General features: G+C 43.7%; 1 protein-coding gene across 1 annotated transcript in view; it reads right to left on the bottom strand.

Annotated features, from left to right (window-relative positions):
- Positions 1–8,580: 8,580 nt before the first annotated feature.
- Positions 8,581–27,452, bottom strand: part of LOC308290690 (amphoterin-induced protein 3-like) — a gene marked incomplete at both ends in the record, with an annotated part of 36,555 nt that continues 17,683 nt past the window's right edge. The window contains 5 exons of the mRNA XM_080732600.1: positions 8,581–8,988; positions 10,857–11,091; positions 11,748–12,007; positions 12,475–12,696; positions 13,339–13,640. Of these exons, the coding sequence (XP_080588726.1) occupies positions 8,581–8,988; positions 10,857–11,091; positions 11,748–12,007; positions 12,475–12,696; positions 13,339–13,640 (1,427 nt within the window). The remainder of the gene's footprint in view (positions 8,989–10,856; positions 11,092–11,747; positions 12,008–12,474; positions 12,697–13,338; positions 13,641–27,452) is intronic.

The following is a 27,452-nucleotide window of genomic DNA, read 5'->3' as shown; positions in this document are numbered from 1 at the left end:
AATGCCTTTTGGACATAATGATTTCTACCCCACTATTATCCTCACTGTAAATAGTTTTATTAGTAATCATTTTGTAGTTCTACAACCAGGAAGTGAGTTATACAGTAGGGACGATGGTTCCCACCACCCCAGAGTTCCCATGCTTATTTCCCTGTAGGGTTTGCGATTTATGAAGAAAATAACGTCTGTGGTTAACGTACAGTATAAGCCTAAGAGAGTTTTACGACCTCTTAATATTTATTTTAAACCATAACTCTCAAAGCCAGGAGCTCCCAGCCAGCAAACTGGTGCTGCGGGATCTCCAGTGGTGTAAAGTAACTAAGTAACTGTACTTAAGTACTGATGTACTTAAGTACACTTTTGAGGTATTTGTACTTTACTTGAGTGTTTCCAATTTCCAATTCTTTCACTTCTACTCCACTACATCTGGGATCCAAATATTGTACTTTTACTCCACTAAATGTAGTAGTAACTAGTAACTAAAGTTATAGTTACTAGTTACTTTGCAGATATAAATGATTATTATAAAACATACATTAATCCACTTTAGCCCTGTTTTATACATTGGCTATTTGAAAATAGCCGATCTACAAGTTCACAATGCGTCGCATCGCGACGTGTTGTGAGCTGGTAGATCTGCTTCAAACATTTTGTACTTTTACTTTTGGTACTTTAAGTATATTTGATGCCAATACTTTCATACTTTTACTCAAGTACATTTTAAAATCTGGACTTTTAATTGTAACAGAGTATTTCTATATTGCTGTATTGATACTTTTACTTAAGGGAAATATGTGAGTACTTGTTCCACCCCTGAGGGTTAGGCATATAGTTTTACTTAGGTTAAGATTAGGAATAAGGTTAGGTTTAGGCATATTTTTTCTTTTACTGAGGTTACGTTTAGGAATACCTAGTGGCGACCGTTCCAAGGTTTTTGGGGGGCGAGCGTTCATGTATTCACTAGCTGAGATGACTGTAATCATCGTTGGAGGGCTCTTTTGAAGGCGACCTAGAGAGATGTGACGTTGCCCCTCTAAGGAGGCAAATCAATGTTGGTTTGTGTCCATCAGTGTTGATGTGTCCATCTCTGTTCCACAGATAAATATTGTGAACAAATGTTCTGAGGCATTGTCTGTTTTTGGAGGTAGTCCAACATTTTAAACATGTTGTACAAATCACAATTCATAGCTTTCATTCACTTTCAACCTGGCGTTTGGGCTTTGCCTTCAAAAAGACATCATCACTATAACACTCCATATAGGTTCTCGTCACACCGAGATCTCTGTCTCTCTAGGACTTAAAGCATTTGTTTTGATTAAGGATTAGACCGTAATCTGCTCCGCTTGACTTTCTCTCTATTTCTAGATGTACGAAGAACTAAGACGTGTGGTTACTGATGTCATCTCCTTTAACATTTATTTGATGGATTACATAATAATCCTCTCCAATCTCTATGCAGTGGTCGTATGATCCCATCCAGTAGTTGCATTCAAGATTAGTGTAAACGACAACCTGAAGACGGTGTAGGCTTTGCCTCAAAGGGATCGATTTTGCTTCCCCTGAAAATGGGGTTTGTTTTGTCTCTGAGGGTTTGGAAGTTTGCCCCTATATTCTTTATTTGGATCCCCATTACCTTTCACAAAGCGGTCGCGAGTCTACCTGGGGTCAGCTTAACTACAATCCTACTGCCTCTGTGGAGACTTGAGACAGCGTGCTGCTTCGCTCTCTTGGGTATCGTATCTCTGTGTAGAGACACGTAATGGTGCTGGGTCACAGGATGACGCATGGCCTGTCGCTGTCCATCAGCGGTGGTGCTGAACCAGTCACCAATCAATGCACGTAGAGTGTCCATTATGTCAGTGGTTCTCAACCTTTTCAGGCCGGGACCCCCAAAATAATCATATTTTAACTGGGGACCCCCCTCCATCCTGACGAGCACTAAGAGTTGAGGCATTACATTTTGTATAACACAGTTCTATTGAGAAAATAGCCGATCTACATGCTCACAATGCCTCGCGTTGCGAGGCGTTGAGCATGTAGATTTTTGTTTACTGTTGAGTGAGAAAACAATGTTCCACATTAAGCTAAATCATCTGGGGACCCCCCAAAATAATTTGGGGACCCCCCTGCGGGTACCAACCCACAGGTTGAGAATCACTGCATTATGTCACAGCAACTGGCAACCTGTGTGTTTTTTTTTGCTTGGTTGAAGAGCCCCTCAAGAGTGCCCCGGTCCATTTTCAAAGGTTATTTTCGAATATTTAAAAAAAATACGAAAGTTTGGACACTCTTGACATAAACCCTATAGCGTACCTGTTCTGGGCATGTCATTTTTTTCCCCCCTAAACGATAAATTGAAACTTGAATCGCTTTAAGACGATGATTGACTTTGTCCAGCCCTGGGCGTGATGACCAGCTTATCATATTTAAGGCTGGCTTTATCACCTTTTTCTCAGGCAGCTTTGCTTTCAACTTCGGCATCAGCTCTTTTCCCGCTCAAACTGTTTCTGAGAAGACTTGATCTTTATAGATTTTTGTGCCCTTTAGTTTCTTGGCAGAAGAATTGATACTTTGTCTTTAAAGTTAAAACAAAGTGCCATGAACCCTGGCACTGCAGCTTAAGAGCATTTTGTCAAGCCTCTCCAGACTCTGTCAGACAACTGTCGATTATGTTGGTGGTTATTTTATCGATTACTTACTTTTTTGATAAATCGAATAACGGAGAAGCAGATTTTGAGGGCAAACTTTCTTATTTACACCAAAATAAATATTCTAAATGTATTTTTAGAATCGACTGAATCCATAAGTTTGATTGACCACTAGAGAATCTCACAACAATCAGTTATCAGCTTGACGCGAAAATGTAACTAAAGAGCTGGAGAGATGAAGGGAAAACCCCTTGTTATTGAACAAACATTCTATAGCATAAAAAGGATGTCACATGACATCACTTCCTGTACTGACAGTCAGACAAGCTACGAGATTTCTCAGGGTATAAAAGTACATATATGGTCATTCCCAGAAAAAGAAAAAAAAACTTTTATGCCCATACATGGAGATTTCTGATGTCATAAATCCCAGGCCGAAAATGAGAATGTTAGGGTACCCCATTATGCCCATATATGGAGATCCACAGGCATCAAACCAAGGCCCTAACTCACCAAGGCCCTGCTTGGCATTACTAATTAATGTACCTTTTATGCCCAACTATCATGAAGGGGTCTCCATATATGAGTAACTGGTCCCATAAACATCACTGGCCAGATGGCCAAGAATGTCACCCTGAGGTCGCAAGTCACCCTGAGGTGTATCGATTAAGTTTGACCATAAGCAGGGATAAACCGTTCCCCACTCACACACACATGCACGCACACAGAGCAAATGCAACCCTGATGTAACTGGAGCTGATGGATCTGTAGGTCAAGAGATGTTGATATCAAGCCTGGCATTGTATGCCAGAGGCCTTGTTGTATTTGAGATCAAATCACAGATCCAAATCATCTTGGTTCAGTGAACAGCTCTGTTTAAGATATCCAGACAGGATTACACAGATTATTGTTAGATGTAGACAAGTCAGATTGGTCTCTCGTGTCATTGACCTAATGTTCTCATCCCACTGACATGTGACCTCACAGAGTCCTTACTTTGATTATCTCTGGTTCATTCATTGCTGAAGCCATATTGACATGGTGGCCGTTTGAGGTGCTGCAGCTTTTTTTTTACAGATGGGGCCAGAAACATGAACGTGCATCTTGGCTCCTTTGAATTGACTGCGCGTTCATAGCGGAAGTGCTCGTTCATGACTTGGACCCCAAGCACGTCCATGAACAAACTCTATGACGCAAAACACGTCACTTTAGGCCCACTACGTGACATTTCACAACCAGAAGAAGGGGTGAAATTTGGCTTCATGCGCTGGGTGAGCAACTCAATACAACGGGCGCGGATATCTGGTACCCTCTCTGTATTTATTATAACTCTATGGTCCACCCGCCTCCGCGTCCTTGCTTCCCAGACTGCTCCCCAGACGTGCCCTCCCGCTATATGCGAGAGCTGGGAATCTTCTGGGAACTCGGATTACCAACATGCAAACAAGTATAACACTGTGTAACACTAGATAGCTTTTTTACGGGTAGCTTTTTTGCAGCATGTGTCGCAATGTGCATATGCAGTGTAAAACTAAAATGATCTGCAAATGAAGCAGAAGGCAGAAGAATCAGACTCCTCTAATCACTATTCAATGCAGAATACAGACTCTTAATTGTCACAACTTTACTTGGGATGTGAGAAATTTCTTTCCACAGAATTAGCCAACTTGTAGTTTGCAACCACTTTCTGTTTCTTGTCCTCGGAGTAGGGATGGTCTTATGTCGTGTCGGCCCTGCTACTCTGTTACTGCGCCAGTAACTGTTGTGCAGTAGGGCTGTCACGATATGACATTTTACATGACGATTAATTGTCACTCAAATAATTGGCGATTAACGATTTAATTGTGTTTTTGTCGTTGATAATTACATTTCTGTTTGGCCTTTAGGCTTTGAAGTTGTACATGGTAGATATGACACATAACCTAAATATACAAAGAAATTACTGACATATTTGACAACTTACTACTTAAAAAATAACTTTGATAGTGGAAATAGCCGATCTACAAGCGTCGCGATGCGACGCGTTTTCGGACATTTTTCAACATTCACGATTATGACGATTATGACAAAATAATTGCGATAATGTCAAATAATCACGATTAGACGATTATGTAATAATTGTGACAGCCCTACCAGGACGGGTGCTTGAATGCATTTTTTTTCTTAAAAGTTAATGTTTTCAAATAGAAACTCTAATCCAATTGATGTACACTTTTACATATCTGTAAAAGCCCACAGGCTCTCCAAACTCGGGGTCAGCATTGGGGACTCCATTGATAACAACACATCCTCCGGCAATGAGGCATTTGTCACCTCAGTTCACTTTGTGTACTTTGTGTGTTTGTTTGTACTGTATTCCCCCAAAATGGTCAACTGTTCCCCTATGCTTTATCAAGGAGATTGTATACCGCGCTCGCTTTTGGCTCCTCTGCTAGACTTGTGCAGTCTGCTATTTCCTAGATAAGCATTACATCTGATCGAGGCATTGTTTATTACCAGATTAATGCGTCAGGTTTGTTTGGGATTATAGTAAATGGACCACCTCGGGAGGTGTTCCTGTTCTTTAGGCCAGCCGCCAGAATCATTCAGTTTCTTTCGTCACTGCATATTCAATCTATTTGCTGCGTTCACACCGGCAGCTACTCTACACAAGATACAAAGATACAAAGCGTATTTTGTGCGTATCTTCTTGCAGGTGAAGTTGAAACTAGGGATGGGACGATATGAAAAATTCATATCACGATTATTGTGACAAAAGAAATTGCGATTTACAATATTATCATGACAATCAAAATCCATTATCCTGGGCGGAACATTTGCCAAAAAATAGAAGATCTACAAGCTCTCAACATGTCACAACTTGACACATTGAGAGCTTGTAGATCTGCAATTTTTTGGCAAAGACATTTGATAGAGAGTGAAAAAGACTGTATCAAGTATGTGTATTATAAGTACCTTTTACCAATATTATAGAGGGTTTAAGTGGTACCGGATATGCAGCTCGGCAAATAAAAGGTGAATTTATCCCAGTGCATTACGGAGGACGATATCACGATAAATAAAATCTCCACGATACGATTATCGTGAGTGTTTTTTATCACGATAAACGATAATATCGTGTATCATCCCACCCTAGTTGAAACCAGCTCAATTTTTTGTAGCTGTTGTAGCTTTTAGCAGTAGCAGCTTGTAGCAGCTACAAACGTTGGATGTATCTTCATGTTGCTGGCTTCTGTTGAAAAAGAACGGTAGCCTGTATCCTTGTACTGTACATGTCATTGTGAACTCAGCATAACTCCAGTGATTCACTAAATAGTTGTATATTTCCCACATCCCTTATTTGAATTCATTATTGGGTTAAATAAATAAATAAAACTGGCAACCATCAAATAAAGAAATGTTTATTAAGAAATTGGGGGACTGTGGGACACTCAAAGGAACTGCCCAGAACCTCATGTCAAAAAATACTTTTCACAGAGAATGAGGGCTAAGTTAACTGAAGATTTATCTGACACATGCTGGGTTCATGCTGGGGTCCAGGAACCCCCGGGGGTCCTTGAGGCGGTTCTAGGGGGGGTAGTTAATGTAGCATCACAATGCTTTTAACCACTTTATCCATTTATATTTATTGTTTAGGCTGTTCAACACATTTTTGAACATTTTTTCTTTCTTTTTTTAATCTTAAAAGTATTGGAACACTTTGAATAATTTTGTTCAAGCTCAATTATGTGACGCTTTCTGAGCTTGTTTGATCTGCTGTTTTCCTACACGACACTGGATGTGCAAAGTATGAATCAGGCTTTATAGTCACATTGGTGAAGAGAGATGACATTCGTAGGGCTATCACAATTATTACATAATCGTCTAATCGTGATTATTTGACATTATCACAATTATTATTCATAATCGTCATAATCGTGAATGTCCGAAATAGTGGAAATAGCAGATCTACAAGCTCACAACGCGTCGCATTGCGACGCGTTGTGAGCTTGTAGATCGGCTATTTCCACTATCAAAGTAATTTTTTTAAGTAGTAAGTTGTCAAATATGTCAGTAATGTGTTTGTATATTTAGGTTATGTGTCATATCTACCATGTACAACTTCAAAGCCTAAAAGCCAAACAGAAATGTAATCATCAACGACAAAAACACAATTAAATCGTTAATCGCCAATTATTTGAGTGACAATTAATCGTCATGTAAAATGTCATATCGTGACAGCCCTAGACATTCGTATCCATTGACAATCGTTAGAACAGGTGGTTCTCAAAGTGGGATCCGGGGACCCCCTGGGGTCCTTGAGGGGGTTCTAGGGTGTCCCCAACTAAATGAATAACTGAGCACTCCTAAAACAAAATGTGATTGTGTCCCAACATTTCTCAAAGCCTTTCTTTATCTATGGAATTGATATACTTTATGTAAGTTTGCAGTCTCATTATTATACACATTGGCTATTTTTGAAAAATGTAAATATTTTAACAACACAAATCTTTTATGGGGAGTCCCTGGCATAAACTATTTTCTGACAGGGGTCCACAGCCAAATTATATTAATTTGGGGGTCCTTAACATGTAGAAACACTGGGTTAGACAGACACCCTATTATAGTCTCGCGTGCAGACTGGTGACTCCCTCGATTTGCAAATGCTCACGTCATACAGGCTGGTGCAACGGAAGTCTTATGATGGGTATGTGATAAAGTGGAAGTGAAGCCTCCTCCCCACTTCTGTTTCGTTTTTAACATCGCGCACATTTATCCTAATCTATCTATAAATGCGAGAAGTCTCTGCGTGTGTGTCTGTCTGTCTGTCTGTCTGTCTGTGTGTCTGTAATCCGCGTATCTCGAGAACCGTTCGTCCCACCGGCTTCAGATTCGGCACACGCGTTCCCCGCCGCGGCACGGAGTGCAGTGCCGGGTCTCGACCCGACCCGACGCGCGGTTTTCCCGAACCGGCGCGAAACGTTCGGAATCTCCTTATGCGGGGTTGATTGTTGACATCAGGCTGTTCCGGAGGAAATCGGCGAAAGCTCTGACTCATTGTGACATCACTTCATAAAAGGCTCTGACATCACGTACGCCACATGAGTCAACAAAAAATCTCTGTGAGTGTGTATGTATGTATGTAATCCGCGTATCTCGAGAACCGTTCGTCCCACGGGCACGCGCGTTCTCCATATATGGGCATAAAATGGATTGCAGACAGACAGATACAGATATCTCCATATATGGACATAAATGGACAGAGGCAAACAGATGGTCAAAGATCTCCATATATGGGCATAAAATGGACGCAGACAGACAGATACAGATATCTCCATATATGGGCATAAATGGACACAGGCAAACAGATGTTCAAAACGGGTCCTATGACAACAGGTATAATGAGGTTTGCATTAAAGGGGGAACCGGCACTGTGTCTGCAACACAGTTGGAGGCACAGACAGATACTCCATATATGGGCATAAAATGGACGCAGATAGACAGATATCTCCATATATGGGCATAAAATGGACCCAGAACTATAACTGCAGTGATCTCCACATATGGACATAAAATGGACGCCGACAGACAGACAGACACAGATATCTCCATATATGGGCATAAATGGACACAGGCAGACAGATGGTCAAAACGGATCCTATGAAAACAGGTATAATGGGGTTTGCATTAAAGGGCGGGGCATTCATTCCCTATTTACATTGTTCCGAGTTGGCCAGGTCGCCGACTAGACGCTGGGCCGCCCGAAGGGCGGCCCAGCTTCTAGTATAAATAAAAAATCATATAAGCATATTTAGCTTGTTGCTTAGCAGAAATTACATTTTAAAATGCCAGCCTGCATTACTCTGTAGTTCCAGACTCTAAATAGCATTCGGAGATTGTGGAATAGTTGTCTGGCTATGCGAGGCTAGACACACTACAGTGAACAGAGTTTTCATATCTCAATGATGGCGGCAGTGTAGGGAGTTATAGTCAGTCCCGGCGGGGTCTCCCACTCCCACTGAGACGACTGTGGTGGGTGGTCGGTGGCGGCGCCCTTCAGCCGCCCGTTCTGCATCTCCTTCGGCTCGATAAACGCCACGCGGCGGCTGCCGTCTGGCTTGGGCCTGGTGACGGAGGCAGAGAACACAGGGCAAAGGGAGTTGGGGTCGAGAGGCGCGGGGTTGAGAGGGAGCTGGGGCGGCTGCTTGCAGCAGCCGCAGCGGCAGGGCGTCAGGTAGAGGTAGACCAGGATGAGGACCATGGTGACGACGCAGCCCAGCAGCGTGGTGTAGCCCTCGCTGAAGGCCTCGGCCGGGGGCCGCGTCACGCTCACGGTCACCTCGCGCGTGGCGTTTGTCGCCTGTGAGGAAGAAATTGATGTTATTATGACATAAAGTTCACCCCCAAAATCTAATTTCTTTCTATTGGTTACTCACGCCATGGAGACTTGGGTTAAATCCATTTCTTTTGTATTAGTCGCATTCCTAAGACAAACATTTGATTATTGTAAATTTACCCCCATTGATTCCGGATGGGTCGGGTCCCCGTCCGGAATCCATGGGTATAATTGTATTGAAATCTATTTTTTGTTTTAGGAATGCGACACATACTAATTTATTTTTATTGAACTCAAGTCTCCATGGCTTGAGTAATCATATAGAAAAAAAGTCATTTTGGGGGTGAACTACTCCTTTAATGCGACATAGCTCTGTTTACACAATGCTGTGCCCCTTCAACTGTATATTATGTTCCCCATTTTCAACAGGTTTTATTTTATTTTAACACTTGCTTTGGCAATGTAAACGTATGTTTTCTCATGCCAGTAAACCGCGGTCGGATTCCTTGTGCTCGAGGCAGAACGACCGTGCCACAGGCCTGTGTGTACTCAATTTCACGTCTCCCCTGTCCACTCATTAAAGCACAACCACCACCACCTTAAAGGGAAACTAGGCAAGTCTGTGTGTATACAAACACATTCCCCATCCCCTGACTGGCATCAGACAGGTAGTTGTCTTTGATGCTTTCATTGATAAGAGAGATCACTAACGAGTTAGTTACCTAGTTTCCCTTTAAAGAGGTGGTGCCATAGTTTTGTACTTTTTCTGTTCTGTATGTGTCTATGGAGTTAATAATACTCTAATAGACCCCCAGGTGTGGTTATAATGTGTGAATTTGCCTTCCCTGTGTATTTTTGGTTACTTCCTGAAAGCCGAAAGCCTCTGAGTCAAAAGGCCCAACTGAAAAACACTGTGTTAATGACATCATATAATCATCTCCTCCCCTTTTACCATACACCCAACACTGTGGGTGTGGCTAACTTCAGCTGGGTCACCACCCACCTAGTCTCGCGTGGCCAGACTGTTACCAAACGCGATTTGCAAATGCTCCCGGCATACAGTCTGGGGCACGGAAATAGAAACGATGAGTGCGAGATAAAGCGGATGTGACACAGCCGCTCCCTTGGTGTAGTAACAATAACATGTCCTACTGGAAGCGTTATGTCTCCTTTCAACATTTGTGGGGGCGTTATTTCGTCTTTTTCTGGTGTTGTTGGTGTTCAAACGTGTTTTCAAACGTTGTTTTCAAACGTTGTTTTCAAACGTTTTCTAAAACTATACACCCATAACAAGAATATGCCGCTCGAATGACTTTGTCTGAGCTGTTGTGTTTCTGTAACCCCCCGGCTCCACCGAGCGCGTCGAGCGTCGCGTCAACGTCAACGCAGGGAACGCTCCCGTTTTAATCAATGAAGGGTGCTCCACTGCCGACGTCAACGTCCGCGTCGGACGCTCAAATTCGCCCCAGTTCATTTTTTGACGGCGTCCGACGCCGGCACGACGCCGTCATTTTGGTGGAGCCCTGGCCTTATGTTTCCAGTGGGACTACAGTTCAGTGCAGCAGCGGCTACTTCCGATACTCGCCGTTCGGGAGCTGCCGTTCCAGACTCTATATAGCATTCGGAGATTGTGGAATAGTTGTCTGGCTACGCGAGACTACCACCCACCTGACAACCAGGTATACTTAATGAACTGGTCATATAAAATCTAATTTTAACACTTTATGTGCACTTTTTTTTTGGAAAAGATCTTCCTCCCAGTATAATCACAATACCTGATCATCATGTTTTAGGGGGGGGAAAAAATCATGGCACCCCATCTTTAAGAATTGCCTCTGAGTCTGACACCTTTTTCATTTCATATCACTGATTGAGCATGAGCTCCACCGCACCTGCTTCTGGTCCACAGCCGTGCACACGTACAGGCCCGAGTCGTTGAGCGTGGCCGCGGACACCTCCAAGGTGCCGTTGGCCAACAGGCTCATCACGGTGCCGCCGTCGACGCTGACACTGTCCGTGACGACGCCCTGGCCGGGCGTCAGCCACGTGAACGAGAGGTCGGCGGCGGTGCCGCTCAGGGGCGTCTGGCAGTCCAGCTGTAGCCGCTCTCCCTCGAACACCGATAGGCTGGAGAGGAGCAGGGACGTGCAGAGAATGTTAGAGAGGCAGGGGCTGAAATCTCTAAAGGGGGCACACACTGGACGCGGGCGGCTGCGCAGCGTCGGCGGTATCGACGCACGTGAAGTGCGTCGATACCGGCGATACCGGCTGCGCGCGTCTGACGCCGCCGGTGTGGGTTAGTTCATTGAAAATAACGGGGCCGTATTTTTGGACGCGCCGCCTCCGCACCGCCTCCGCACCGCCTCCGCGCAACCTCCGCGTCCAGTGTGTGTTCCCCTTAAAAGGGCCTTTGGTGGAAATATTGAAAATAGCAGACCTCCAAGCTCACACGTTGTGAGCTTGGAGGTCGTCTATTTTCGGTGCGTTATACCACACTGAACTAAGCATAATCAAGTCAATACAAGAGATGTAGCGTAACGGCATGGATTTCTACACAGAAAGGGCAATTCTTTCAACATATTGAGATGCTGCATTCAAGAGTTTGGACAAGGCAATTTTCTTGAATGGCGCCTTCAGGTAATGGCATGGAAAGAGGGGGCTTTTGCATTTCTTTCACCATAGTAAAAACAGCATTCGTGGTCTGGAGAGAGAGAGGGCACCTTTTACAGACGGATAAAAGGGCAGGGGTTCAAGCCCCCTTTGATGTCTATGTGTGCACATGCCTGGAGAGGAGCACGGTCACGGGCAGCGCCATTTCCGTTATGCTCACGCCGCTGCAGTTGTGGAAGAAGCGGTTGTGCCGGAGGAAGCGGATGGCGGCCCGCGGGTCCCCGTAGACGGTGCAGGTGTACTGGTCGGCGAACTCCAGCACAGGCTCGTAGCTCCTCATCTCCCAGTGCCAGAAGACGCTGTACATGGAGCAGTCGCACGCCAGTGTGTTGTTGTGGAGGTACAGGCCCCTCTGCACCAGGCTCGGCAGCGCCTTCGCGCAGGGGTGGGCGATACAGAAAAATACAATATCACCATATTTGTCAAAGCAGATTCTTTCTCATGTTGTTTTTTATGGTTATTACAAGTTAACAAAAACTAAAATAAAAAGGAGCTACAGAACATTTTGGCCAGTGGTCCTTAAAGTGAGGTCTAGGGAATCTCTGGGTTCCTTTTTGGGAGGTCTAAATTGACCCTTACAAGTATGTAACTCTTAACAGTATACAAATGAAACCAAATGGACCCGTAGAGTTAAGGGGAGAACTTGACATTTTAAAGTTTGAGAGCAACTGATTTAGACCAAAATGCAGGTTTAAATGAATTCTGCAATGAATCTCTGCATTAACACTATTCAACAGGATTTTCGTTGTATCGTGATGTATACGATATCTCTGAAAGGGCTTATCATGCAGAACATTGTATCGTCTCAACAATATTCATCACCCCATCGCCCACCCCTACCTTCACGTCCTCCCACGGCAGCCTGGCCATGCGGTTGGACGAGAGGTCCAGCATGGCCAGGAAGGGGTGGCTGTGTTCCCGGATGGAGAAGAAGGGGAAGTCGGTGATGTGGTTGAGGCTGAAGTAGGCCTTCTTCAGGCTGCTCAGGCCGCTCAGTGCGCTGCCCTCCACGTGGGCGATCCTGTTGTGGAACAGCAGGAGCTCCTCCAGCCTCCACAGGCCCTGGAAGCAGTGTTGATGTTTGACAGAACATTTAGATTTGGTTTCAGTCATAGTCTTTTCATATATGACAGTGTTTTTGAGACCCAGTGAGATTGAGACCAGGAACGCTCATTTTCTATTGACCATGAGGGAGGTGCGCCGTCTCAGGCGACCTTGAGCCACGTGAGACACTGCAGAGCGAGCGGTAGCGAGCGAGTTCCCGTGTCGAGCGCCGTTAGAATGTGTAAACCGAATGTGGTCTCAATCTCATTGGGTCTCAAAAACACTGTAACACATATATTTAGTCATCTGAAATGTTTTAGTTTTAGTCAGGCCTTATTTTGGCGGGCCTTGATGGCTTCGTAATGGCTGATTTTACACCTGGTTGCATGGTGAAAATAGACGATCTACAAGCGATTTTCAGAGCGCAACACCGGAGGACAACCAAACATAAAATTACTTGTCTTTTAGCTCTGGATCTCTTCTCCACTAGTCCCTCCCTAACATTTCAGTCTAGTTTATATTTGTTGACAAAATTGACAATATATTTAGTCTTAGTTTTAGTCACCATAGCTTAGTTTTTATTTCATTTTCGCCAGTGAAAAAAGGTAGTCGACGAACATCTTTCGTTGCAGTCTCGGGCTGACGAAACCAACGCTATACCTGGAAGTAGTGGCCCTCCACCACGCGGAGCTGGTTGGACGACAGGTCCAGGTGTCTGAGGCTGCCGGAGACGTTGTGGAAGACTCCCGGCCCCAGGCTGGCGATCTGGTTGTTGCCCATGCGCAGGGCCTCCAGCCTGGGCATGCTGGCGAAGCTGCCGGGGCCCAGCCACGACAGCTGGTTGTAGCTGAGGTCCAGTGCGATGGAGGAGGCGGGCAGCAAGAGGGGCGGGCGGGTCAGGCCGCTGGAGCCGCAGTTCACCGTGTCGGAGGTGCAGAGGCACACGGACGGGCAGGAGGACCCTGCCGAGCCACGGAGGAGGAAATAGAGCAGTGCCAGAAGAACACAACCTGGATGCGGTCCAGAGGGCATTTTTTTCCCCAATTCCTTTGCACTTTGGTTTCCTTTAAAAGATTCTGTATTCTTCTGGTATGGTTTTAAACTGGAGATCAAACAAGGGGTGAATACATGACGAAATATATTAAAATATCATATTCTTGGCCTATTTGGTTTGTGCTGTCTGTGTTCTTTGTGACGGCCACATGCTCTGTGTGTCAGTCGATTGGTGAATGGAATTCCTGGGAACCCGGGGCAGATTTCTTGAGGAAGATAAAGATGTAATGTATCGCCTCTAAATCCCTCGAGCACTAATCCTCTTAACCCTGAATTCATTTAATAAAAAAAACTCACATCTTTCACTATAGTTTAAAAACAGAAAAAAACACACGATTTGTTGCATAAAGGGTTCAAAAAAGGTAAGCCACCTCAAAGTAGTTGTAGTGCAGTTGTAGTATACAGAGAGGTGCACATTTTTCTTAGGTGCAGTCACTTAATTTTCTGCCGGGGAGCAAACACATAAAAAAACAACTTCTTGACGACTCAATGTGATGCCATTGTTGACAAAAGGGGAAAATACTTCACCATAAGATGATCTTTCTTCTACATCAAACATACAGCCCAAACTTTACCAGTAGTACTGCTGATTCATACGAATATAACACTGATGCATGAATCCTGAATTGGCGTGAGGCAGGGAAATAAAACACACATCCGGACAGGCAGGACAAGGTGATGTATTAGTTGTTCCCCGATCTCATTCCACAAGGTCCACAGAGTGAAAAGCAGAACAGCGTGCACTCGTGCAGTCCTCCCACTTTGACTTGGCTTGTTGATTGGTTCTGTTCAAAGTTGTACTCCTCCAGTGTCAAACTCAAACGTTTTCTGGCTGATTCTCGTCTGCCTGTCATATCCTCCTCCAGGGCATTCAAGGGACATTGGACAGCCTCTTTCCTCGGCCAAGGTAGTCTCTCTCCTACATGGCTCTCCTACCTCGGCTCACATTGAGCGTGCAGCATGACAGTCATCATACAGGCGGTCTGTGACAAATGCCAGCGAGCTCAGAGCTCACTTAATCTCCCACAATCCCCTCCTCCTTCTGTCTGTAATTTAGAGACTATAGCTTTGTGTCCCCCTCATGATTAAGTAATGAGAGCGGTGCCCCCTCCTCCCCCCCCTCCCTCTCTCTCTCTCTCTCTCTCTCTCTCTCTCTCTCTCTCTCTCTCTTCATCTGCCTATTCTAACAATATCACTATTAAAGGGATACTTCACTTTCAAAAAAACTTTTGGTCATTTTATCGTCTAATCAGGCTTTTATGAACACCCTGAACAGTTTTTAAGTTGCTTGATTCAATATTTAGATATTTGATGTAAATGTTATCAGGCCCTCCTCCTCCAGGGCTGCTCCCCATACACACCCATTGTAACTTCAAACTCCATTTTAACTATGATAGATTCATTAAAAACACCCATTATTTTTTCTGGTGACTCATAATACCATCCTAATATGTGAGCAGTGAAATATACCTTTAACTTTGTCCATGATTCAGCAACTTGGCCGAGGCTGAAGTTTTAATTGTCAATATTTCTTTCTTCTTTATTATTATTAGTGTTCAAATTTAATTCAATTGATTGGCATGAGAAAGCATATGTTTGCATTGCCAAAGCAAACATGAAACAAAAGCATACACAAATCAAGAAATCTAATTGGAAAAGGGAATTAAGGGAATAAAGTGTAAACAGAGTTGTGACACAAAGCCAGTGGAATTGTGCATTTACGTTCAGAAGCATTTATATGTACACGTAAGCAGGCATAACTTGGTATATCGCTTGTGGAACAAATGGCAATAGTTCATGTTTAGCTGCAGTGACTGAGGCAAATAGCCATGCAGCATTTCCCTGTGGGAAATGAACTGATCGACAAGACGTAATACTATCCCAAGCATAACGCTTTGTATGCCTATAATTAGCTGTAGCTACAGTATCATGTTTGGCTCAATGTATACTCTAGATATCAAGATTACCGTCATTTCTATCCATACTGTACTGTACAGGGACGTGCAGAGAATGTTTAGAGAGGCAGGGGCTGAAATTTCTAAAAGGGCCTTTTGGTGAAAATATCGAAAATAACTGCCAATAAATGCCGCACGCTGTGACGCGTTTTGAGCTTGTAGGTTGGCTATTTTCTGTGCTTGATACTGAACTAAAGCATAATCAAGTCAATACTGGAGATGTGTTGTATGGCATGTATCGCGCTTGCCACGCATTGTGAGCTTGGAGGTCGGCTATTTTCCGTGCTTGATAACACACTGAACTAAAGCATAATCAAGTGACTACTGGAGATTCTTTATAATCATAAGACACTGCATTCAAGTTCAGGAGAGTTTGAACAAGGCAATTCTGCATGGTGCCTTCATGGAAAGAGGGTATTTGCATTTCTTTCACCATAGTAAAAACTGCATTCTACCACTCTTTGTGGTCACATGTTCAGATACTGGATTCTGATTGTCTTAAAACAGCGGTAAATCAGTCAACAACCTTGAGTTGGCTCATGGACCCCGCCCACTGTTGTGTTGCAGTTGATAACCTTGCAAGTTACAACTGTGTTTTCTTTCATTTGTATGGTAGAAGTGGTAGAAAAGCAATTTACCATTCGAGGGTCGAATGGTAAATTTACTCCCTCTCATGGTAAATGGCTTACTTCATGGCCTGGAGAGACGGATAAAAGGGCAGGGGCTCAAGCCCCCTTTTGATGTGTGCACGTGCCTGTTTCCTCCTCACTTCACAGTATCAGTGTAGCGAGGCATATCAGTTCCTCTTCACCCACCCCCTGCTATCTCACTATCGATGTCCTGCTGTGTGGGTCTGCTTCTCCTCTCCTCTCCTCTCCTCTCCTCTCCTCTCCTCTCCTCATGTGCAGTGTTGGAAAAAGTACTCAATTTCTTTTTAAGTAAAAAGTCTCAATACTGCAATGTAGAAACACGCTGTTGCAAGTAAAGTACAGAATTAAAAATGTACTTCAATAGAAGTACAAATGTTTTCGTACCAACATGTATTTAAAGTACTCAACAGTAAGACGCCTCAGGGCGACAAGCGACCGAGGTTGTGCCATGTATTGGCCATCTGGCCAGTGGTGTATATCGGACCAGTTACCCATATATGGAGACCCTTGGTACCCCTATATGGAGATCCATGTACTGTATATATTGGAGATATGATGTGAGACCCCAAACATGTGAAAGTTCTATGACATCTATGACATCTGACATCATACATACAATCCCTTTTATGCCCATATATGGAGATCCCTGTCTGCACAATCTTTGCCATATATGGATTCTGTTAGTGTGGTATGTGGCCAATGTGGCCTCCATATATGGGCATTCCCATATATTCCCATATGAAGTCATGTTACATGTGGGCTTAATATAAAAGGGATTCTGTTAGTGTGGTTCCCCTGACATCACAGTGATGTCAAAGCATGATGTCAGAGCGGCAAAACCATAGACTCTAAAAAAAGCGTACAAATCCAGACAGAGACATGATGTGCTGTTTCTCATACTAATGCAGAATGTCCCAGGTCACAACTTTTCAAATGTATAAAATGCTGTAAGAATAGCAGATCTACAAGCTCCCAATGCGTCACATCGCAACACATTGTGGCGCTTGCAGATCGGCTATTTTCAAATGGCCAAAATGTATATAATCCTATAAGGTTGAAGTGGTTAATGTATGTTTTGTAATAATAATCACAGTAATGGTAGTGGAGTCTCTTCCCAGTGGGGCGTGCATCGAGGACCTTCCTAGGAAGGCGCTCGGGGGGCATCCGTACTAGATGCCCGAACCACCTAAGCTGACTCCTTTCCAATTCATGGATATGTTTTTGTCATATTCCTAAGCCTATAATTTGAGGATACTCTTTTTGTCTCCATAGGGAACAAAGCAGACTCTTTGTGTCTCCGTGGGAACAAAGCATGCTCTTTGTGTCTCCATAGGGAACCACAAGTTATTGGCTTAGGAATAGTGACAAAAACAGTGAAAAAAGAAATATCCACAAACTCAAGACTCTATGGGGTGAATAATCGATAGAACCAAAGTAATTCTTTGGGTGAACTATCCCTTTAAAGGACAACTTTGTTTTTTTACAACAAGGGTTCATATTTTAGATTGTAATTAGAGAAAAGAAAAGATGAGTGTTAAAATGTTTTAATTTACTGCTGTTTTACTGTTTTAGCCATTTTAGCGAGTTTGATTTCAGTGGGTGAGGCATGCGTGCAAGTGGCTAAATATGTCTTTTTCGACACAATGAGATGACAAATTCTATGTTACTATTTACAGCAACATTACTAGCCCTAGTCACATCTAACCATGAAAGATTGCGGTGCATCTTGGGAATGGGGTTATTGTGTCAAAAAATACATATGTAGCCACTTGTATGCATGCCCCCAGCCACTGAAATCAAACTTAAAGCTATACTATGTAAGCTTTTTAATAAAACAAATCTTAAAATTGTCCTAACTATTAAATCGCTAAAGTTTTAGAACACCTACTCTGTTAATTTCAGCCCCAAAAGCCTTTTCTTTATATGTGTTCTACTGAGCCTGTGTGGCCGTGACCGGGACCCGGCAAAATTGTGTCATCTGCATCATTCTGTACACGTGTCTCCCTACTGGCCAATCACAGCCCAGATCATACACTGCCGGCCAATCACAGCGCATCTTGCGTCTCTTCAGGAAGTAGCTTACTTCAACAGCAGTGTTGTTTACGCTGGTCTAGGAGTCTAGCCTGTAACTCCCCAACCCTCTACGGATTTGTGGCGAGGCGGGCGAGGGGACGCGGTGGTCTGAAGGCCCGGTCCAGCGGCGAAAAACGTCCGAAAAAAGCAGACGCGACCACGGTTTGCTGTACCGCTACTGACCACTAGTTGAGCAACTTACACAGTATAGCTTTAAATAAAACGATAGAAAGCAGTAAATTAAAACATTTTAACACTCATATTTTCTTTTCTCTAATTACAATCTAAAATATGAACCCTTGTTGTAAAAAAACAAAGTTGTCGTTTAAACGAGGAGGGAGCTCTCTGCATCGGCTGTGTGCTTAGCCAACAATTGGTATTGTATTAAACTAGACATACTCAGGTTGTAACCATAATTCACATCGACAGTATAGATGTCGCACCACATTCTGGGCCCTGGGTATAAAGATTCACTTCACCATGAGAATGTTCTTCGTAGGGGGAGGGGGTTTAACCCATCTAGACTGGGAACGCATTATTACACTTTATGTTGTGCTTTAACGATTGAAAAATAGCAGATATACAAGCTCACAGCACGGCAACGAGTGCCGCGCTGCGAGCTTGTAGATCTGCTATTTTTGAAAAATATTGAAAATGTCTTTGAGTGTCAGTGGTTCTCAAACTTTTTCATGTGAAGGACCCCCAAAATGATATGTATTTGGCCACAGACCCCCATCTCAAAATATTTAGTTCCAGGGACCTCCAGAAGCAAAATTTGAGTTACAAATGTTCGCTTAAAAAATACATACATTCAAAGATTTGCACACATTTCCACAACTTTAGCAGATCTACAAGCTCACAAGCTGTGAGCTTGTATATCTGCAATTTTTCAATAGCTAAATTATAAAACAATTAAGGCCCCTCCACCTTGGGCCCTACTAACTCAGTCCTACTTTTGCCCCCCTTGTGACGCCCCTGTAGATGACTTTTGTCCTGGTGAGAGAACCACCTGGCAGAGCTTGAAGCTGAACTTCAAAAATAGTATACATTTTTTTTCAAAAATAGTACATCCATTTTACTGCTCAGAGAGGTTTATTTATTTGCGGCATCGCCGTCAGTGCATCGTATTAATCGTTCATCAAAGAAATTGGTGCCGTTAAAAGGAATTTGCGTTAACTTGTTATCGTGTTAACTTTGACAGCCACACACACACACACACACACACACACACACACACACACACACACACACACACACACACACACACACACACACACACACACACACACGATCTCGTTTTTGTGACATACTGAGGACATTACATAGACTTCCATTCATTTCCTGTGGCCTTACCCTAACCTCTATCCCTAAACCTAAACCTAACCCTAACCTTTGTGAGGCCCGGCAAATGTCCTCACTTTGTCTATTTTCTCCAATTCTACTATGCTTGTGAGGACCTCTGGTCCTCAGTATGTCACAAAAACGAGAGAGCGAGCACACACACACACACACACACACACACACACACACACACACACACACACACACACACACACACACACACACACAGTATATCCATCATACGACGCAGCTATGTGCATTGTCCTTTTTAGGATACATAACATAATGCCAGTGCAGTAAAAGTACTTATCTACTTCGCTACACTCTCTGGTCATGCCTCTGACCCATTTGTGATGTTCCCCCTCATCTCTGTGTGTGTCTCTCTGTGTGCCTTTTACACTGAACCTCTCTCTTTCTCTCTCTTTGTGCCTACAACACTATTAGCTGTGGGTGAGCCTGGATAGATAGTGCCTACTCTACTTCGTCATGGTGGCTCCTGATGGCTCTTGATTGTCTGACACGGTGAATTAGCTTGTCCTCCCTTCAACCACCACTATCACTATCGCCTCCATCCATCCAACCCTGGCCTCCATCCCGCTGACTCCCACTCTCTCGCTGGGACCAGGCAACATAGTCCACAGGCTGGGGGAGACCCGCAACTTGCCGCAAGTGCTCTTTTTGGTTCCTTTTGTACCATCTAAAGCAGGGGTGGGCAATTATTTTTTCCATGGGGCCCACATGAACATTGAACAACAAAAAATATTGTGGAGGGCTGGGCCAAAAGGCAGTGCTCCCCGCTAGATGTGCTCCCCGCAAACTAAACACACGGCTTTACCTCCGACTTGAGTAAATAAATACTTATTAGTCAAATTTTTGTTGAAAACCCGGCATTCGACATCGACTTTACTTTTTTTACTCACTTTAGCCATTTTTGATGGGTAAGGTAAGGCAGGTCGTCTTGACGTGTGACTAGTCTGACCACCTGCTTGTTATTGAGACAACATCCAATGATCATGCCCATTGCCCATGTGCTGATGTACGCATTGCGTCCATATGTACGTGAATAAAAAACTTGAAAAATAAATTAACCCTACAAGGGCTGGTCAGAGTGAACCAAAAGGCTGCATATGGCCCCCGGGCCGCGCAATGCCCAGGTCTGATCTAAAGGGTGATTTGTACTTTTGTGCGTGCCAGTGTCACCCACCGAAAATAGACGATTCACAAGCCCTGCAATGTGCCGCGCTGTGAGCTTGTAAAACGCCTTATTTTTTATGCCCGACACGGCGCGCAAACCAAGTATAAATTCGGGCCATAAGAGTGAAATTGGATAACATGGGTGTTTTTAGTGTGTAGGTGATGTTGTTGCCTTATGGAGTCTGTGGGACCGAGCACGATGATTGAAAAGACGATGTGCGCTGCGGTATTTCTGTTCAAGGACCATCTTTTATGGATTACACCGCATCTTGTCCCCCAGGCTGACAGCGGTCTTGGCAGGAGCATATATAAGCGATGCACACGCCCACACGTTGCATACATGAGATGTGCTTTAAGGGCTTCTGAAAAGACTCCACGGTTTGGTGTTATAGGTTCACGTAGGCTAGCTTGTCTCATGATTAAATATAAGAGTGTGTGTGTGTGTGTGTGTGTGTGTGTGTGTGTGTGTGTGTGTGTGTGTGTGTGTGTGTGTGTGTGTGTGTGTGTGTGTGTGTGTGTGTGTGTGTGTGTGTGTGTGTGTGTGTGTGTGTGTGTGTGTGTTCAAACTTTGCCTCAGAGTTAAAGATCAACTAATTGTTTTGGCATCCAACATTCATGTTTCATTGGCTTATCCTGTTAAACGGTTGCATAAAATGATGGCTTACATGCTCTGACATAGTGAATGCATAGATTGAAATGAACCACGACACACACATAGCGTAGGCCTACTACTATAGCCTATACTGTACAACATCTAGATGAGTATGAGCTGCTGATGATTCTTTGTCTTCTTCTCGACGGTACATTATGTTCCCATGAATGTCAGTATGGCGTTAAATGTGTGACATCCACTGAATCACACAAGTTCTTTTGTTTTGACAGTAGTGTGTGCCGTATACTTAACATCAGCAAGAGAGAGAACATGTTACCAACGAAAATCCGTAGGAGGGAATGCCAAGGGCGGGTGAGAAAATAGCAGCCAGGAGAATGAGACTATAGCAGGAGAACGCTGGCAAAGACATCCAGAACATGCCAGCCAGCAAACGGGACATCCAGAACATGCCAGCCAGCAAACGGGTGCTGTGGGAACCAACACACGGGCAGCGGTCACGAGGACGTCCCACACTAACATGCTGTACGTGGACGGGCTCAAGATGCGTGAAGTCCAGACGACCTGGCCAGATGTCTAAAGCAGGGGTCTTCAACCGGGGGTCCTGGATCCCTAGGGGGTCCTCAGAGTTACTACAGGAGTCTTCCAAATCCTTTGTATATTGACAACTCGAACCCTAGTGTCCATATTCTGAGAACTGTAGCCAAAAATTGCAGATCTTCAAGTTAGGCGTTGTGAGCTTGTAGATGGGCTATTTTCGAGTAACCCTGGGGAAAAGAGCAGACTAAGTCCAGAGTAAAAGGTCAAGTTTATTAGGTAACGACAGCTCAAGTGGTTAAATATCTGAAAACACAAATTGACATGAATCCAAACTGTCAAACTATGAAACTATATGGAATCTATGAAAAGGTAGTGGGGGTCCCTGCTTCATCTCTCTCTCTCAACTAAGGGGTCCTTGGCCTGAAAACGTTGAAGACCCCTTGTCTAGAGAACCAGGATGACTGGAGGCGACGATGGAGGGCTCATCTGAGGACGACTTAGAAAGAGAATGTTAACACCTGTAGGCCCCCACCTTTTTTCTCCCTGCACCAAATATCTGCCACGAAAATAGCCTATCTACAAGCTCACAACACATGGCCTTGCGATGCGTTGTGAGCTGGTAGATCGGCTATTTTTGTAGAATGTTTGTTTGCAGAATAGGGGGAGGCTAATAGGGTTTGTGTGGTCAAAGGAATGCGGTTGTTCTCTTCCAGACGTTGGCTTTACTTCTCTCCACATCACTGATTTGTCTGTCATTATTTACACTGTAGTATTGACTTCCATGTTTGTGCAACATCGACCATTGCGAGAAGCAGTCGCCTGTTATGGTTACGAAAACAGTGGGGAGCGGCCTTTGTGTAACCTTTACCAATAACCTTTTCCAACAGATAAAACTCAATTCTCTGTCTCTCTCTCTCTGTCTCTGTTTCCCTCTCTCCCAGTCATACTGCGTATGCCCCTGCATATCGTTACTGTCGGGAAGAAAGTGAAACCTTGTATCTCCAATTCAAATTTTGTTCTTTTTTTTCGTAGCAAATTAGGGATGTCCCGATTTCTTTTTTTTTCTTTTTTTTTGCTCCCGATCCGATCCCGATCATTTTGATTTTGAGTATCTGCCGATATTGATTTTTCCAGATCCGATCTTTCGGCAATGCATTAAGGAAGAAGAAAAGAAGAAATGCATTCAAGTTGTCCCTTAAGGTTGATTTTTTTATTTAAATGACAGTATCCAGTCTATCAAACATGGATATAGCTTTTTATTTTATTATTATTTATTTTTTTCCACTTAGAGCAGCTTTGGATCGAAACAAAATTTAAATAAAGCTCACCAGCTTATCATTTTTTATATATTCATAAAGAAATATTTCCCAGATCTTTTTCTTCCGATTACGATCTTTTGAAAATCATGTGATCGGCCCCCGATCGGCCCGGGACATCCCTATCGCAAATGTATGCCCTACTTGTCATACTGCAGTGTCAAACAAAGATGAAAATAACCCTAGCCCTAAAAAGATTGTATATCTAGCATATCTATGCGTCACATTGTGACACGTTTGTGAGCTTGTAGATTTGCTATTTTTGCTATTATTGGTCTGTCTGTGGGGTTTTATAAATATTGAACCGATGAAAAGTATTGACAAGCTGCTTGTGACTAAAAAAAACATTGGATCCACTACATTTTTTCCTATATTTCACAGTTGTTTTGGACATACAAGGTTTCCATCAGACGTAGACGATGTCCCATATGGCTTGTCGATCCCCAACCCGCTTTGCCCTGTAAATCCCATGTTCATCAATTATATCGGCGAGCCGGGCCTCCTCCTTTCGAATATATTATTTGATTAGATTGAGTGTAATATGCAAAGTAGGTAGGCATGTGAAAATCTGCCAGGTCCATGGACCTCAAAGCTTAATCCATTTAGACCGGATACGCATGTCACTTTAGCTTTGAACCACTTCAACCATTATTTTTATGCTTTAGATATTGAAAAATAGCAGATATACAAGCTTGTAGATCTGCTATTTTTTGAAGAATCGTGAACATTTGTGCAAGAATATTTTTGACCCGATGTCTTCTAAATCCTTCTTCTAAATCAGTGGCTCTCAAACTTTTTCTTGTCGAGGACCCTCAAAATTACATGCATTTGGCCGCGGACGCCCAATCTCAAAATATGTTGTTCCAGGGACCACCCAGAAGCAAATATTTGAGTTACAAATGTTCGCTTTTTAAAAATATATATTCAAAGACATGGACGGTGCCGCGCTGTGAGCTTGTATATCTGCTATTTTTCAATAGCTAAAGCATAAAATAATTCTAGACCTCAAAGCTTTAAACCCCCCGACCCTGATGTGTCCTTGCTGCGGCCCCTGGCTGCAAAGCGTTTTTTTTTTCCCCTGAGTCTACTCTCTATACCATCTGCTGCAGAGGAGGAGATCGCTCATCGCGGCAGGGAGATGCTCCGTTCCGCTCTTATCTTGCCCTTGAGCTGGGCTGACCATGTATGCTCAGCAATGAGCTGGATCTGTGAAGCCTTGTGGAAATATCCCGGTTATTATAGGACCATATCATTCTCCAGGAGTTCAAGAATCTTACTGAGTATTTTAAAGTTTTTTTTTTTTATGAAGTCATTTTGAACTTTTATCGAGTTTAATTCCCTCGTAAGCACTTCGGAACAGTGGCTTCATATAATCTAATAAATGCTGTCATTCTGAATTTGTATTCAACAAAATTCCGGATTAAAATGTATAAGTCACTTTTCGTTAAACCAAGGACGCCTATGTGTTACAATTTTACATGAGAGTTGGGGATGGTGAAAAATGACTACAGATGAAAGAGAGAGAGAGAGAGAGAGAGAGAGAGAGAGAGAGAGAGAGAGACAGAGCTTTAAAATACTGAAGAAAATAACTTTCGCAAGACATGCGAGGTGATATCAACACACAAGGTGGATTCCTACTGGAACAGAACGGTACAAGGTTGCTGCTGGTTGCTGCTGCCTGCCAGTGTGATCTCTTGAACCTGAGCGTGCGTGCACGCACACACACACACACACACGCACGTGCGCGCACGTCTATTTATTCTGCATTTTAACAGCTTTTTGTTTTCCTGGCTGGCAGCCAAACTCAAATATGACTGAGTCAGTCGTTGGCTGGATGAAAGTTCAAAGAAATTATTTGATTTTCTTTTTCTCTCTCTCTCTCTCTCTCTCTCTCTCTCTCTCTCTCTCTCTCTCTCCCTCCCTAGGTGACTTTTCAAGTGTTGAATGAGCTCATGGGTGAAAGAGGATTTCAGGCGGTGAGAGAGATTGTTTTGCTTCTCATTAGGAATTCTCCTGCTTTAAAACAGTGTCTGTTTTAATAGTGTTGTTGTTGGCAATGCCTTTTCTCAAAATGCTACATTGAGTATTGTATTCAAAGTAACTAGAACTTGTCACGCAGCACATTATGCTTGAGGACAGTGACAATACACAGCATAGTCCCCATAATGCATCCATGTGTAATCCAGGTATTCTTCACTCAAATTGCACCATCTAGTGGTCAACAGGGTTAAAGGGTAACGAAAGGAGATAATATCACCATCTAGTGGCTGGAGAATAAACTTGGCCCAGAGTGGGTACCCTTCCATTCCATCCTCTTTAGCCTCCTATCTCCTGCCTCTCCTGGGAACGTTATGTGCCCAGTAGACCTTAAGGTCTGCTCAACAGGGTCTGTTTTACACACACACACACACACACACACACAGCACACACACACACACACACACACACACACACACACACACACACACACACACACACACACACACACACACAAAAAAGAAACATTTCAGGCTGTTGCTCCTAAACGTTGGAATGCTCTTCCAACAAGTCGTTAGAGCTGCAGCCTCTGTGCCATTTTTTTTGTAGAACAACCTTTAAAACACTACTATTTGAACTGGCATTTGCTGATGTTACATGATGTTATTTTCCAAGCTTGTGTTGTTTGAGCTTGCTTGAGGTGAATTGTACTGCCCCTTTCTGCTTTAATACCTTTTTAATCTCTGTATGTAAAGCAAACAAAACGAGTTGGCTACTGTGTATACTAAACCATAAGCGGTTGGAAAAGTATTTCAATTGGGGAAAAATAGAAAGCTGTGTTTGAGTTACATTAGCCGCTCCGAAATGAGACTGAAGCACAGCTCCAGATTAGAATGCGGGCCCACGTCTCCTCCACCACGCGTGTCAATAATGCATAGAGAACCGCAGTGTGCAAAAGCGGGACGGTGTCAACGAGCTGCGTCGGTCTGCCGACACTCCCACCATCTGTGGTGATTGGTAACGGATTTTCAATTAGAACTCACAGGAGTTTAATGGGGATTGTCTTGCTGTTTTTTACCCATGCAGCCGCCTCCTTCGGAAGGAAAGGCATCTAATTATGCATAGACGGTAGGATCGTAGGGGTTGGCTATACCGGCCACTGTGGTAATAATGGCGGAGCCGCTGTCTTTGTGTGTTCACATTAGGCGAGGATATGGCTTGTGAAATGAACTCCACCACTGACTACTGTGCTGGTGCTTGATTGTGCCATAAAACATGATGGACCGGAACAGAGTAAATTGCGTGACATGACTGCGGGGTGGCATCCTGGGTCTCCTCTCTACCAGGGGCGTCACAAGGGAGGGGAAAAGTGGGACTGAGTTACCAGGGCCCAGGGCAGAGGGGCCTTAATTATTTTATACTTTAGCTATTGAAAAATAGCAGATATACAAGCTCACAGCGCGGCACCGAGATCTGCTATTTTTTGAAAAGTCGTGAAAATGTGTGCAAATCTTTGAATATATGTATTATTTTAAGTGAACATTTGTAACTCAAATTTTGCTTCTGGGGGGTCCCTGGAACTAAATATTTTGAGATGGGGGGGGGGGGGGGGGGGGGGGTGTCCATGGCCAAATGCAAAAAAACCTTCAAAGACTTTTCACGATGTTTCAAAAATAGCTGATCTACGAGCTTGCAGCGTGGCACTCGGTGCCTCGCTGTGAGCTTGTATATCTGCTATTTTTCAATAGTTAAAGCACAAAATAACGCAGTGAATCCTTGTACCCAGGGTCCAGAATTTGGTTCGACACCCCTGCTCTCTGTGTGTACCCTTTGTACGCTCCCTGCTTCTCTTGGCCCTGCATAATGCAGCTTTTTGCACAGGGCTGGAATCCAGTGGCTCTCAAACTTTTTCATGCCGAGGACTATAGGGCTGACCTTCGATACATTTTTTGGAAGACGAAGCTTCTGGGCCTAAAATCGTTCTGAATTAGAAATACAATATCATCAACAAATGTATAACACTAGGCTACAGTATGTGTACAGAGTAGAAAAGGGAAAATGATTG

The sequence above is a fragment of the Nannobrachium achirus genome (assembly GCF_963921795.1).
Source record: "Nannobrachium achirus genome assembly, chromosome: 9".
NCBI classification, from domain to species: Eukaryota; Metazoa; Chordata; class Actinopteri; order Myctophiformes; family Myctophidae; genus Nannobrachium; species Nannobrachium achirus.
This window is presented reverse-complemented; position numbering and strand designations above follow the sequence as displayed.